This window comes from Lithobates pipiens, unplaced genomic scaffold, assembly GCF_037356315.1.
Source record: "Lithobates pipiens isolate NorthernLeopardFrog02 unplaced genomic scaffold, aLitPip1_a1.2 Scaffold_22, whole genome shotgun sequence".
In the NCBI taxonomy this organism is placed as follows: Eukaryota; Metazoa; Chordata; class Amphibia; order Anura; family Ranidae; genus Lithobates; species Lithobates pipiens.
This window is the reverse complement of record NW_027507784.1, coordinates 121,333,873-121,348,526: the sequence shown is the minus strand read 5'-3', so window position 1 is coordinate 121,348,526 and position 14,654 is coordinate 121,333,873. Positions and strand designations below refer to the sequence as shown.

The 14,654-nt window shown below is 40.1% G+C and overlaps 1 protein-coding gene across 1 annotated transcript in view; it reads left to right on the top strand.

Moving 5' to 3' along the window:
- The window catches only part of LSS (lanosterol synthase), a 51,846-nt gene that overhangs the window by 6,538 nt on the left and 30,654 nt on the right, over positions 1-14,654 (top strand). The window contains exons 3-8 of the mRNA XM_077448165.1: positions 836-974; positions 1,059-1,167; positions 4,020-4,141; positions 7,151-7,247; positions 12,971-13,106; positions 13,180-13,288. Coding sequence (XP_077304291.1) covers positions 836-974; positions 1,059-1,167; positions 4,020-4,141; positions 7,151-7,247; positions 12,971-13,106; positions 13,180-13,288 — 712 coding nt within the window. The remainder of the gene's footprint in view (positions 1-835; positions 975-1,058; positions 1,168-4,019; positions 4,142-7,150; positions 7,248-12,970; positions 13,107-13,179; positions 13,289-14,654) is intronic.

Below are 14,654 nucleotides of genomic sequence, written 5' to 3'. Positions count from 1 at the left end.
CTCCATCCTCCTCAGTTCTCTGGCAATTCTCTCTTCTCTCCCCGGTTCTCCAGCTCTGGGTTGGAGAATATGGGAGGTAGGATTTTCACAGAGATCGTCAGTGAAGTGTTGAGATCGCACCGTCATAAACTGCCTGTTTCTGTGTCGGCCAGTGACAGATTTTCTGTGTGCTGAGATGATCAGAGGAGAACATGTTCTCTGCTGATCATCTCCATTTTGTAAATGATCTGAGATGAGATGCGATCATCGGGATTGCAGCTCATCTGGGTTTCATAAACGTACACTTTAGTCGTGAGAGAAACATGCAGGCTGCCATTCTTTTCTTTTCTTTTTATCTAGTTGTTCCTCTATGATGCCGATGCTTTGCATGTACTACTTTCTGAATCACATTGGATACCTGTTTTGGGTACCTCAGAAGTACTGAAGCCAGAGACAGCCAGGCAATGATCATTTTCAGAATAAGAACATAAGTGAAAGATTCAGTACCTCAAGTCCCATATGTTAACCCTTGCTGCCTATTTACTGCAGCTACTAAGAAACGTCCCCTGTCTGTGTGCTTTTTAGTGCTGCTTGTGTGTATGAGGTAAATAATGGGGGTTATTTACTAAAGGAAAATCCACTTTGCACTGCAAGTGCACTTGGAAGTAAAGCCACTGTAGATCTGAGGGGGACATGCAAGGAAAATAAAAAACAGCATTTTATCTTGCACATGATTGGATGATAAAATCAGCAGAGCTTCCCCTCATTTCAGATCTACTCCTTAGATTTAAAGTGACTGCACTTTCAATGGATTTGCCTTTTGTAAATAACCCCCACAGTGTATTGTTTTACACAGAGTGAGTTTCTGAAGGAATTGCCAAAGGCCCTTACAGCCCAGGATGGAGCTGAAAATGGAATGACGTTTTATTCTGCTTTACAAGCTGAAGATGGACATTGGGCTGGTGACTATGGAGGACCTCTTTTCTTAATGCCAGGTAGAGATTTCCAGCTTTTTTTAACTTGATCTCAGTCTACCTTTGATTCTGTACACATAAAGTAAATATGTGGTGTTTTCTCAGGTCTCTTGATTGCATGTCATGTAACTCAAACTTCACTACCTGAGGCAACAAAGAAGGAGATGGTGCGCTACCTCCGCTCTGTGCAGCTTCCAGATGGTGGATGGGGCCTGTAAGTTGACAACATACTTACCGCATTTGACCGAAAATAAGCCTGTGTCTTATATTAATTTTGGCAACAAAAGACACAGTAGGGCTTATTTTCAGGGTAGGTCTTACCATGTAATTTGCTGTCTTCTCTCCCCCTCTCTCTCCCTGCCTGACAGGAACACCCAGTGTGAACCGAGTTAAAATGCTTGTAAATCCAATAATCCATTCTATTAAAGTAGTATATAATGTACAATGTGTATGTTTCTGTAATATAATTGTGCCAAATACCTTCGTTATAACGTCGTTCTGCTCTTCTGTGACCCACCGGAGCTCTTTTCCCCACAATTATATTACAGAAACATACACATTGTACATTATATACTACTGTAATAGAGTGGATTATAGGATTTCACAAGAATTTTAAACTAGGGCTTTTTTTCGAGGTAGGGCTTATATTGCAGCCCTCCTGGAAAATAATGTTAGGTCTTATTTTTGGGGTAGGTCTTATTTTCAGGGAAACAAGGTTATAATATAGGATTATTGTCCTCCTCCTCACACAGAGTGTGTATTTTCTGCACTATAGATGTGACAGGGGCTAACCAATAAGTTTACAGTGCCATGTCACAGATGACCATACACTCGTAGAGTTTTCTTAGAATATTTGCTTGATTTTTTTAATCACTAGTGGAGTCAAACTGTTGATCGTCACTCGTAGTGATGAGAAAGTTCAAGATTGAAAATTTTCCATGAACAAATTTCTAACAGTGTATGTGGTTTTCATTTGGGAAATCCCATTCATACCTAAATTGAATGTTTAAAACAAATGCAATTTTAAAGTAACGGTACTTTTGAATGACATTTTTTAAGTCTCTGTTGACATTATTGAATGTGCTGACAAGATTTTTTCGTATGAACATTTGTATGAAAATATACCAGTATATGATCCACTCTAGGAAGATGATCCTATCAGTTAACCTAGGTTAACACCTCTGTGTTTTGTGCGTTTGCCCAGGAAACACGCTGTACCTGCGTGAAGTTTGGGGAAGAAATCTCAAGACCCTTTAACCAATATGCACCTGCAGGGCAGCCGTATGGACTATATGGTTTCCCACACCCAAAAACACAATGTATTTTCTGATGTAGGGGGTGCCATTAAGAATTAATGACACTCTCGCTTGCCTGCTAAGGAGTAGATCGTTTTGTCTGTGACCCACATAAGAAGGGACCTAGTCATATATACTGCGTATACTGCTTTTTTGTACAAATAATGGTCAGTTTAAAGGAAATTGGGTGCACATTCTGGGGCTCTTATCCTCATATGTGATTTACTATTTATTAAATCACTAACATAGCACAAGCATGCATACAGTGAAGATCAAATATCTCTGCATTCACACCTTAGCATAGAGTTTTCAAGCAGAAAATCGTGGGATTTTGCAGCGTTTTTTACCGCGATTTGCATAGTTTTTTACCGCGATTTTGTGCAGGGCAAAAGGTCACCAATGTTAAAAGAAGAAAAAAACGCCCAAATCTGCTCAATTCGAGCGACAAAAAAGGGTCCAGAACTTGTTTGAGCTTTAGGCGTTCGGCTTCAGGTGACATGGAGTGGAGATGTGAACCATCTCCATTGAGAATAATACATTTTTTCCCCTCCAGCGTTTTGCAGCTTCAGGCTTCATGCTACAAAACGCTCAGGTGTGAATGGGGTCTAAGGCTGGGTTCACACTGCAGTGGTTTATGAGAACGGATGTGATTCGCACCGCACTGCAGTGCAAATCACATACGATCTCTGTGCGATGCGAGTTCAGCCATACAGATAGTATGGCTGAATTCGCATCGCACACGGCCCAAACTCGCACAGGAACCTTTTTTTTGTCCGCAGCAGAATCGGATCGCATGGGTGTTCACACCATGCGATCCGATTCCTGTCCGAGTTTGCAGATCGCACTGCGATATGCAAACTGATCTGGGGGTGTCATTAACGTTTCACTGACACTCCCAGCAGTTCGCATAGGGCAGTGTGAACTGCCGCCGGGAGGTATGCGATGCGGGAACCCGCCGCGCATTCGCGGCGTTCCCGTATCGCTGCAATGTGAACCTAGCCTTAAAAGAAAGATCACGGTGGTATCTTCTGTCCTGGTAGGTTCTGTCCTGACAGATTCCACTATCCATGTCTGGCAGAACTGAAACACAAACAAGAAACTAAAAAAAAAAACATAATATTTCCAGCTTAAGGTTGGCCATAGGTAATTTGTTTTCTATTTTAGATTAGTGAGAGGGCTGATCAAAAAACATATGAACGGATTCTCCCATCCGAACAAGTGATCCTCCTAATATATTCTGACAGCAGGGACTCATCCACTGTTGGAATACACTGATCAGCGCTGCAGCTGCTGATCGAATTAAAGTTTTACAACAGTCCTATTCCATAGAAGTCAGTTGTAAGAGTGTGAGCAGGAACGGCCATAGATGGATAGATTACAACAAAAACTTACTAAATCGCAAAAATGGAATCTACGTGAAACGATTTAAATGAAAACAGCTGCAACACTTAAATGTGGTCAGTAAACAAAAGTAATATGTGAAATAGGTAATTGTGCTGCGCTAGAATCAATCGACTATCCAATAATAAAGTGCAATGTGCAAAGTGCAAACACCTATCCCGTGCAACAATCGAAACCGACCAAAAATCACTAGGTAATCAGACCCTACAATAGTGCAAATTACTGTGCAAAAAAAAAAAAACACTATTGCTTTACCCTGTTGTGTGTTGGGCACTAGATATTTTATAATGATCATTGTTAGTGTCACTGAGTGTTATGAAACTTTTTATTCTGGCTGAGGATCTCTAGTAATAAACAATCTGCAATTCAGGCATGTTGAAGATAAAAGCACGGTCTTTGGCACAGCTCTCAGTTATACCTCCTTACGTCTGCTGGGAGTTTCACAGGATGACCCAGATCTGACCCGGGCCAGGAACAATCTTCACAGTAAAGGTAAGTTTTATATACAGAAAATTGTCTTCTTCCCTTAACAATTACTTTGTTTTTGCAGCTTACAATATTTTTTAAGTTCATTTGACCTTCCAAGTAGAGGTCTCATTTAGCTTCCATGAATCTCCTGCAGCAATGTAGAGGTCTCTTGCAGTTTCTCAGGTTAAGTGGGACTGACCAGGTGATCAAATATAGCACCAAAGTGCAGCCTGTAATGTCTTACATAATGGTACACTATAATGTACAGCTGCTTAAAAGGGGATCCCCCCTGAAGCACTGAAAGAATTTTGGAAGGCTTTATTGAGAAAAATGCTCAGGCTGCCATCACCTTTTGAAAACCCAAGTTTTCAGGCTGTTCTGCTGTTCCCGTTGATTTAATAATTTGATCCACATTATGGAGCAAGTATACAAAATAGGAGTTTTGCATTTACGCTTCACTTGCTGCATGTCTGTAATTTAAAATGCACTAAATATGGAGGCAGCCTCACAGCTCAGTCATGTTCCTGGTTAGGGTTACCAGAGAAGTCTGGAAATGGTTATGTTAAAGTTAAATCTGATTCAATTTTCCTACTTTCCCTCCTTATCAAAACACTAAAGCCCCATACACACTATCAGATTTTCTGCAGATTATTTTTCCTTCAGATTTACCAAAACCATATAATATGAGGTCAAACCTTAGGAGTTTCAATGTGGATGCAATCAGGCAGGCTCTTGCACTACATGGTTTTGGTAAATCTGAAGACAAAAATCAGCAGAAAATCTGATAGTGTGTATGGGGCTTAATGTTTTTTTTTAATAAAACCTTTGTTTTCATTACATTTATTATTTTAGGCTGGGTTCACACTGTTGCGATTTGCATGTGGGTTTTCCCCCGCATCCAATTTGCATAGCAGGAGATCATGACTGGCTCTCTATGGAGCCGGTTCACACATCTCCGCAGTGGCTCTGGTGTGAATTGCATGTGAGTCCTGTGCATCTTTGGTCCGTTTCATATCTGAATTCAGACAAAAATCCAGGCTAAAATCAGACTTGAAGCGGTGAAAGGGGGCGCTCCAGACTCCTTCTGTGAGCCGTAGCTTGCTGCAGTGTGAACCCAGCCTTAGTCTCAGTGATGTCATCACTGGTTTTCTGTGTTTCTCTATGCAACGCAGGAACATCATGGGTGGGAGGGACCAATAGAATGATGTACATAGCGTACAGAAAACATCACATCCTCTGCCTCAGTACTGCTCACAAGATGCAAGCAGTGAGCTTGCTCTTTGTAGGAGTTATGCCAATAACAAAATCTCTTGATGGGTGGATGTCAGTCTGCAAACTCTTATAAGGAACGCCCACATGTGATGCTAAGCCTCCATAAAAAATGAACTGAAATCCAATAAAATAAAGGGGTGGGCAAGGAACAGTAAGGCTGGGGAGGAAAGGACTAGATGATGTTGGATATCTACAAGCCAGGAAATGAGGCAGGTGCTACTGGACTTGCTACATGTTCTAATGTGTACTGTAAATAGCTCACAGTGTGCAGAAAAATCAGAGCAAACTATTTCAGTATAGGAAAGTAGTCTGTAGAGCTGTGCAAGACTAAAGGTAAGGCTGAAGTTCAGCTTTAAATTCTGATAAAGACTCTACATATATTTTACGATAATCAAGATGAGACTTTAAACCTATAATTTCCAGACAGCTGGATTTATAAGGTAGAGTACTAGCAATCACAATTTCCTTTTTCTCGATTTGTGTACATTCTCATAGAGAAATAGGTAGACTGCCAATGCTGCCTGCTTGAAAATGCTAGTTGCCTGGCTGTTATGTTGGCCCACTTGCTTTAATAGTTCCTGAGCCACTGATCTGGAACAAGCATGCAGATCGGGAAAGTCAGGTGTCACTATCAGTGATTGGAGCCAGTCACTTCACTCCAAAGTATTGAAGCTAGAGGGTCAACATGGCAGCCAGGTAACACGAATTTCCAGAATAAGAACACAGAAGCCATCCTGTTTTTCTTGAGAAAGCTTAATTTAAAGGTCCTTTATGCATATCTAAATGTACATACCAGGGTGATGCTATATGGGCAAGTTTGGCATTGCAAATGAGTGATAATATTACCAAATACTTTACTAAAGTCCATCTCTGCAAAAATGTATAAAGAAAGAATTTGCATAAGGTTTAATTATGCTTTAACAATAATGAGGGCCGTTTTTAATGCAAGGCAAAAGGGGCAGCTGCCCTGGGCCCTGTTATTGTGGTGGGCCCCAAAGCAGCTGCCTCATACTTGCCAACTATCCTGGTTTAAATTCCCTCGTGCCTTGAGGTTTTAGTCACGTGCTGTGTCCCAATATCTCAGTGTGAAGTTCTGCTACTAATGCTGCCCAGCTCTGCCCTATTGTTCTGTACAAATGACTCACCTGCAGACCCTGTTTTTACATGTAAATTACCGGCATTCATATGTAAATAGTGGTGGCATTCATATGTAAATAGTGGCGGCCAGCGGCATTGATATGTATATCATGCCCCCCTGAGGTCATATCCACAGTTATCTCTGGCAACCAGGCAACAAGCAGAAATCATGTGCTGTAACGTCTAGCAACTAATCAGTTAACCATAATGTGTGCTGTAACCTCCAACAACTAGTCAGTGAGCGGTAATGATGCACTGTAACCTCTGGCAACCAATCGCAATAGCTGCTGATCTGATTCAGTAAACTGATTTTGAGTCTACCTGCTATTTATTGTATGTCTCAGAGCAGGTGGAGAACGAAACTGCATGGGGGGTTCCCAAGAAAAGTTTTGCCCAGGATCCAATCAATATTAAAGATGGCCCTGACAATAACAGAGCATTCTTTTTTTTTTAGAATAGGGGATGTTGTGTCAAGAGGCTTTAAAATGTCAGCCAAGGTCTGACAGTGTGATGGTGGATTAGATTTGTTAATTCATGACATCATTTAAAAGAGTGTGGTAATATTAAAGACATGGTGGTGCACCCTTCTCATCTTACCCGCTCTCATCTTACCCGCTGTCACAGGTGGTGCCATTGGAATTCCATCATGGGGAAAGTTCTGGCTGGCGGTGCTCAATGTCTACAGCTGGGAGGGGCTGAATACATTGTTTCCAGAGATGTGGTGAGTTATTTCTGTTCTTTTGTACGATATGGTGTTTCTATGATTCAATATTTAGGCATTGGTTTAACATTACAAAATGCGTACTAACGAAAGTTAGAATAGGAAGTTGCTAAAACCAGCCTCAGGAACAGATCCTTTTCTAAGTTTTTTGAAAAAAATCCTTTTGTGATCACTCCTACAAGTATATAACCATTTTTATTTACCTTCAAAGTATTTTCAAGCTCTAATGAAGGGACAGCCCCTTGAAATTCTGAAATGTGTTGACTTTTATTGAACGTAACGTTCCAATAATATTAAAGTTTTTGCACTTCACAAAAATTAGTCTGGTGCTCTCCTCTTTACATACCAATCTACATTCATTCACTAGCATGTCTGGAAAACATGGCATTACCCAGAAGTCCCCATTGCTTTTGGAAAAATGTATTTACACGTCCTGTCAATAATATGCCACATACACATTATATTAATCAATTACAGAGTAATGCATAAAAGGAGGCGTTGCTTGTAACAACTGTGATAATAATGAGGTCTGTAAATTGCGGGCCATAATCAAAATGAATATTCAGCATCAATTGATCAGGTTGATTAGTCAGGCAGGAACACAAATCAATCCTAAATTTCCCTGCCCCTAGAACACTGGACTTAATGCTGGCCATACATTATACAATTTCCTTTGTACAATTTTTCTTTAGATTTACTAAAACCATATAATATCTGGTCAAACCTAAACACTTTAAATTTGTATGCAGCCAGGCAGGCTCTTACACTACATAGTTGAAGGTAAATTTAAAGGAAATTGAATTGGAAAATTGTATAATGTGTGGCCAGTTTAAAGTGTTACTAAACCCAGGACCCTGCATTCACTATATCTAGTCTCCCACAGTACACAGAACATGGAAATGCAATTATTTTTGTAAATATAAACTTCTAAATACCTTTTCTTATTAGCAGTATATAGCAGTTTTTTTTTTTTTTGGAGGAATGTTTGACAAAAGGTTAATTTTGCATGGTACTGTTTAGATTCAGTTAACTAAATTTTTCTAATAACAAAGCAGAACTTCACATTTGAATTCAGTTCTACTTTAATCTACTGTCTAATATAATGTTTGTACATTGGGAGATCTGGAGAACTTCTATATATGCTTCCTCACACTTGTGATGTATGGCTAGTTTTTCCTGATACTTATAGGATAACATCCATCCATATTAAGTGTGGTCATATCCGGAGAACCATATATGATAATATGAACACGTGACCACAACCTAAACAACATATGTGTACAGGGACGGACGGACAACTCATGGGGCCCCCGGGCAATAGGAGATTATGGGGCCCCCAGGCAACACAGTATACACAAACACACACACACACACAGTATACAATCACACAGGTTACACATACATGTACACACAGTATACACAGATATGTTTCTACTGGCTGAGAAGGTACTGGAGAGGTGGGACAGCTATAATCTCGGGATTTTTAGACCAAAAGGATGTCGGTAACCTCCCTAGCGGTGATCCCGAGACTGGCTCGGGTTGGGATTTTAGTTCCACGAGCGGTAACCCCGAGCCGGACTCGGGATCGCATTGCTGAATACATGGAGGACACAGGGAGAGTTACTTACCTTGTCCCCTGGATCCAGCGATGTCCTCCGCGCTGTGTGATCGAGCTGTCCTCCGCTCGATTCACACAGTGCCCGAACGTCGCCGAGCTCAGTTCCCTGCGACGTTACGGCGCACGGGAGAGCAGATCGGCGCCAAATTCAAAAAAGTAAAAGTACACAAAACACACACAGTACTGTAATCTTACAGATTACAGTACTGTATAAAAAAATTACATACCCCCTTTTTCCCTAGTGGTCTGTGCAGTGCCCTGCATGCACTTTTATATTATAAATACAGTTTTTTCTGTCTGGAATTTGGAGATTGTCCATAGCAAGCAGAAAGTGTCCCTTTTTCAGTGTTTTAGGATTTGATTACATTATTGAATAATTTTTATTATTATTTTTTTATATTATAAACTTTATCATACCCAAGATGTCTGCTAGACTCTTGTTTGAATAGATTTAAGAGAGTTATTCCTAAGAATTACAGGACTACAATATAAAACCCCAAATTTCCATGCAAAATAATTGTACCGCTTTCAGCACCTAAAACCAGAACGAATCATACCGCCAGTGAGGTTAAGGGACATTTCAGAGGCAGATGTAAAAAAAAAAAAAACACAGATTTTTACATACTGTGCCTGGTTTTACTAAGGCTGGCAACCCTGATGGGGCCCCCTAGTGGCCCAGTGCCTGAGCGGCTAAATGGTCAGTCCGCCCCTGTATGTGTACTACTTTGTATTAAAAGAGAAGTTCAATGTTTGTTTATTGGTTAATAATACTGCACAAAAGAGCTTACTACACATCCCGTCTCCAGGGACCCTCAACAAGGTCCAAGGAGGGCTACTCCTTAAAAGTCTCTTAGAAAAGCCTGCTCACAGTGTGTACCCAGTTGGGGTGACAGGCGTGACAGACCATACCTCCTGTTGAGGTCGTACTCTGTGTTCTTATAAGTAGCTCAAGCACAAGTTCGATATTCGATTCCCACTTTGTATCTTTCTTGTGATGTAGGTAATGCTTTATATTTTACATGTACAATGTGGACCTCAATAAAAATGTATTGTTAAAAAAAAAAAAAAAATTAATATATATATATATACAGTGGTGTGAAAAAGTGTTTGCCCCCTTCCTCATTTCCTGTTCCTTTGCATGTTTGTGACACTTAAGTGTTTCGGAACATCAAACCAATTTAAACAATAATCAAGGACAACACAAGTAAACACAAAATGCAATTTGTAAATGAAGGTGTTTATTATTAAAGGTGAAAAAAAATCCAAACCATCATGGCCCTGTGTGAAAAAGTGATTGCCCCATAAACCTAATAACTGGTTGGGCCACCCTTAGCAGCAACAACTGCAACCAAGCATTTGCGATGAGGCTTTTACAGCGTCCTGGAGGAATTTTGGCCCACTCATCTTTGCAGAATTGTCCTAATTCAGTTACATTAGAGGGTTTTCGAGCATGAACGGCCTTTTTAAGGTCATACCACAACATCTCAATAGGATTCAGGTCAGGACTTTGGCTAGGCCACTCCAAAGTCTTCATTTTGTTTTTCTTCAGCCATTCGGTGGTGGACTTGCTGGTGTGTTTAGGATCATTGTCCTGCTGCAGAACCCAAGTTCGTTTCAGCTTGAGTACACAAACAGATGGTCAGACATTCTCCTTCAGGATCTCTTGGTAGACAGCAGAATTCATAGTTCCTTTTATCACGGCAAGTCTTCCAGGTCCTGAAGCAGCAAAACAGCCCCAGACCATCACACTACCACCACCATATTTTACTGTTGGTATAATGTTCTTTTTATGAAATGCAGTGTTCCTTCTACGCCAGATATACTTGGACACACACCTTCCAAAGAGTTCCACTTTTGTCTCATCGGTCCACAGAATGTTGTCCCAAAAGTCTTGGGGATCATCAAGATGTGTTGTGGAGAAATTGAGACGAGCTTTGATGTTCTTTTTGCTCAGCAGTGGTTTTCTCCTTGGAACTCTGCCATGCAGGCCATTTTTGCCCAGTCTTTTCCTGATGGTGGAGGCATGAACGCTGACCTTAACTGAGGCAAGTGAGGCCTGCAGTTCCTTGGACGTTGTTGTGGGGTCTTTTTTGACCTCTTGGATGAGTCGTCGCTGCGCTCTTGGGGTAATTTTGGGCGGCCGGCCACTCCTGGGAAGGTTCACCACTGTTCCATGTCTTCGCCATTTGTGGATAATGCCTCTCATTGTGGTTCGCTGGATTCCCAAAGCTTTGGAAATGGCTTTATAACCCTTTCCAGACTGATAGATCTCAATTACTTTCTTTCTCAATTGTTCCTGAATTTCTTTGGGTCTCGGCATGATGTGTAGCTTTTAAGGATCTTCTGGTGGACCTTACTGTGTCAAGCAGCTCCTATTTAAGTGATGCCTTGATTGTGAACAGGTGTGGCAATAATCAGGCCTGGGTATGGCTAGAGAAATTGAACTCAGGTGTGGACAACCACAGTTATAGTATGTTTTAACAAGGGGGGCAATCACTTTTTCACACAGGGCCATGATGGTTTGGATTTTTTTTCACCTTTAATAATAAACACCTTCATTTACAAATTGCATTTTGTGTTTACTTGTGTTGTCCTTGACTATTGTTTAAATTGGTTTGATGTTCCGAAACACTTAAGTGTCACAAACATGCAAAGGAACAGGAAATGAGGAAGGGGGCAAACACTTTTTCACACCACTGTGTATATATATATATATATATATATATATATATATATATATATATATATATATATAATGTTTGTATTCATCTTAACAGCACTACCAGTGTTGAAACCTATTTGACAGCAGCTGAAATATCAGAACTAAAAACACTACTCCACATATAAATAACATTTTTGGGTTAACAGTCAGGCCTCATGCTCATAGACGTTTTTACATTTTCGCTGGGTTCCCCCCTCAAGATTTTCAGCACACAACTCGCACCACGAGTTATATCCTCTTGATCCGACCTCTGGTGCGACCTCTATTCAAACCAATGGGCTCCCATAGGGAGGATCTTGAACAGAGACAGAGAAATGCGTCTGAAAGCCAGCGTGGAGTAACGTGCATTGAATTCCACGCAAAATATAACATTGCGTTTTTAATTACGCTTTTTTTCCTGGCGTCTTTACTGGCTTTACATCCCATTTTTTTAAAACATCCGTGGGCATGTAGCCTTTCTCTAGAACCTATAATTTGCATTTTGGAGGAAATAGGTCATGAGGCACAACCCCCAGAAATATTGGCTCATGTATCTAGTCTTTTACAGGCATACCCCACTTTTAAGTACACAATGGGGTTTATTTACTAAAGATGGAAAGTGCAAAATCAGGCTCACTTCTTCATAGAAACCAATGAGCTTCCAGGTTTTATTACCAAAGCTTAATTGAAGAAGTAGAGGTTAGAAGCTCATTGGTTTATATGCAGAAGTGAGCCTGATTTTGCACTTTCCAGCTTTAGTAAATAAACCCCATTGTGTAATTAAAAGTGGGGTATGCCTGTATTTGTAGCCCAAAAGCAGACATCTCCAAAATAGATATCTCCTAATCCCTCCACCTAGAGAAAAGTTAATCTTTCAGGATAGCGGTTTTTCTAATAACGTTAACAAATTGTGGAACTACACCTGGTTTGGTTCCTGTTGTGCTTATGACACAGCTTCAATGTAACTAAGGTTGTAATCTCGTAATGACCAAAGAAGAAATAAAGATAGCAACTTTTTCATTTTACCGGAGAATTTAATAACGGATAAAAAGCTGGTGACACCATTATGCTTACATTAAACCTTGGAAGACAGGATCAATCCTCTAATCTATATCAACAGTAAATTGTAATATAACAGCTGGAATTGAACATCTAACTGTGAATGTGCTGTAATAAGCTACAATAGTTAGCACTGAAAACTGTGAACCCATACAATGCACAGATGCTTCTTTACTGTAAAGAGGTTGCAAAACTATGTGCTACTTTTTAGATTGTGAACTTTTATTGTGTAAAACCCAATAAAATGTATTTGATATAACAGAAAAAAAACTACTCCACATAGTATTTTTTTTTTTTTACTTTGATGTAATCATATTTATATACTTTCTTCAAATACTTTTCTAGGCTTTTGCCACAGTGGTTCCCAGCTCACCCCAGCACTATATGGTGTCACTGCAGGCAAGTCTACCTTCCCATGAGTTATTGTTATGCCACAAGGCTGAGTTCCCATGAGGATGGCTTGATCCGCAGCTTGAGACAAGTGAGTAGAAGAACAAGAATCTTCATTGTTCTTTTTACCAACGTGTTTATTCACAGATATTGTTTTCCTTCAGGAACTCTATGTGCAAGACTACAACAGCATTAATTGGCCAGCACAGAGAAATAATGTGGCCCCTTGTGATCTGTACACCCCCCACAGTACACTGCTAAATTTTGCTTATGGTAAGAGGCCTACATGTAAATTTCTAATGTCTAATGGCGCCAACGTATATGTTACAGTCTGATTATTTTGCATTTGGTTTATTTGACTTGTCATCCAGCCTTTCTGGGATTTCCATAACTATGATTTGAATGTTGCGATCAGATCAAGTAAAATACAGATCAGGCAAAGCAGAAAAAGTTTGTGTCCAAATGGCAGACTATGTTGTAAAGGAACCCCTGTGCATGGCCAATTTTAGTCCCCCATTGAACTACTGGCCAAGTAAAATTATTTATACATTGTGTATTGACTGACAGCTATATAGAAGTGAGCGGTTTCAAAAGTCCATGTGACAGTGGCAGGGGCGCAGTACCCACCCATGTGACCTACATCTAGATAAAATGGGCTCAGAGGGTCCTTGTGCAGCTACTCAGTGTGCACATATGCTATATTCACCCTGGGATCTACCTGTGATATACTGTATGTGTGTTGTAGAATCGCTTTTGTGATTAGCACATTCACAATTAGTTTTTAATTACTGAGTGAGTTATAAAAAACATAAAACCACTGCAGAAAGAATAATTCATCTTAACAGAAAAGGACAGTCCAATCTAATAACAGTTACAGTGTGTGTGGTCAGCATAACGTGTAATCAGCCCATAAAATTGCTATATGACCTAAAATACTTAAAGAGGTTGTAAACCTCAGACATAAAATATGAACAAAGCATATCCCTCCATAGTGTGTACTTGTCTCAATTAGGAGCACTAAGTCAGAACCGATGGAAATGGCAAAGGATGAACTTTATAGCCATATTTAAAAGGGTTTACAATTTTTATTAATGAAAGGACGTAGACCAATTTAAAAACATATATAAGTGATAGGTGATAAGTGGCCTGAGTAAACTCACATAGGCAAAGATTTCAGATAATCACTTGTTCAGGACGCTTCTACCTGTGGGGACACCAAAAGGGAGAGCTATGCATCCAGGGGCATGTGGCGCTGACAGTGCCATGTGATGAACTAACCCTGCTGTTATTCTGACATCTGCTGGTATATCTGCATACCAGCTCTATAATATTATTATATTGTACACGTCCCAAACTACTCCTTCCTATATTATTCATCAGATGTGGATGTTTTTAAAGTGGATGTCCAATTTTGGAATTGTGTATCAAAGCATGTGAGAAAGTGATTATCTATCTGAAATCTTTGCATATGTGAGGTTACTCATGCCACTTATCACCAATATAGACCTACCTAGATCCATAAGAGGCATTCTTTAAGTGAAAACTAGTCGAGCAAGTCTTCTGAATCTCTGAAAAGCAGTATCAACATTTTTTGAACTGGTTCTATTAACCCCTGTTTCATTATTATAGGGTTGTACCC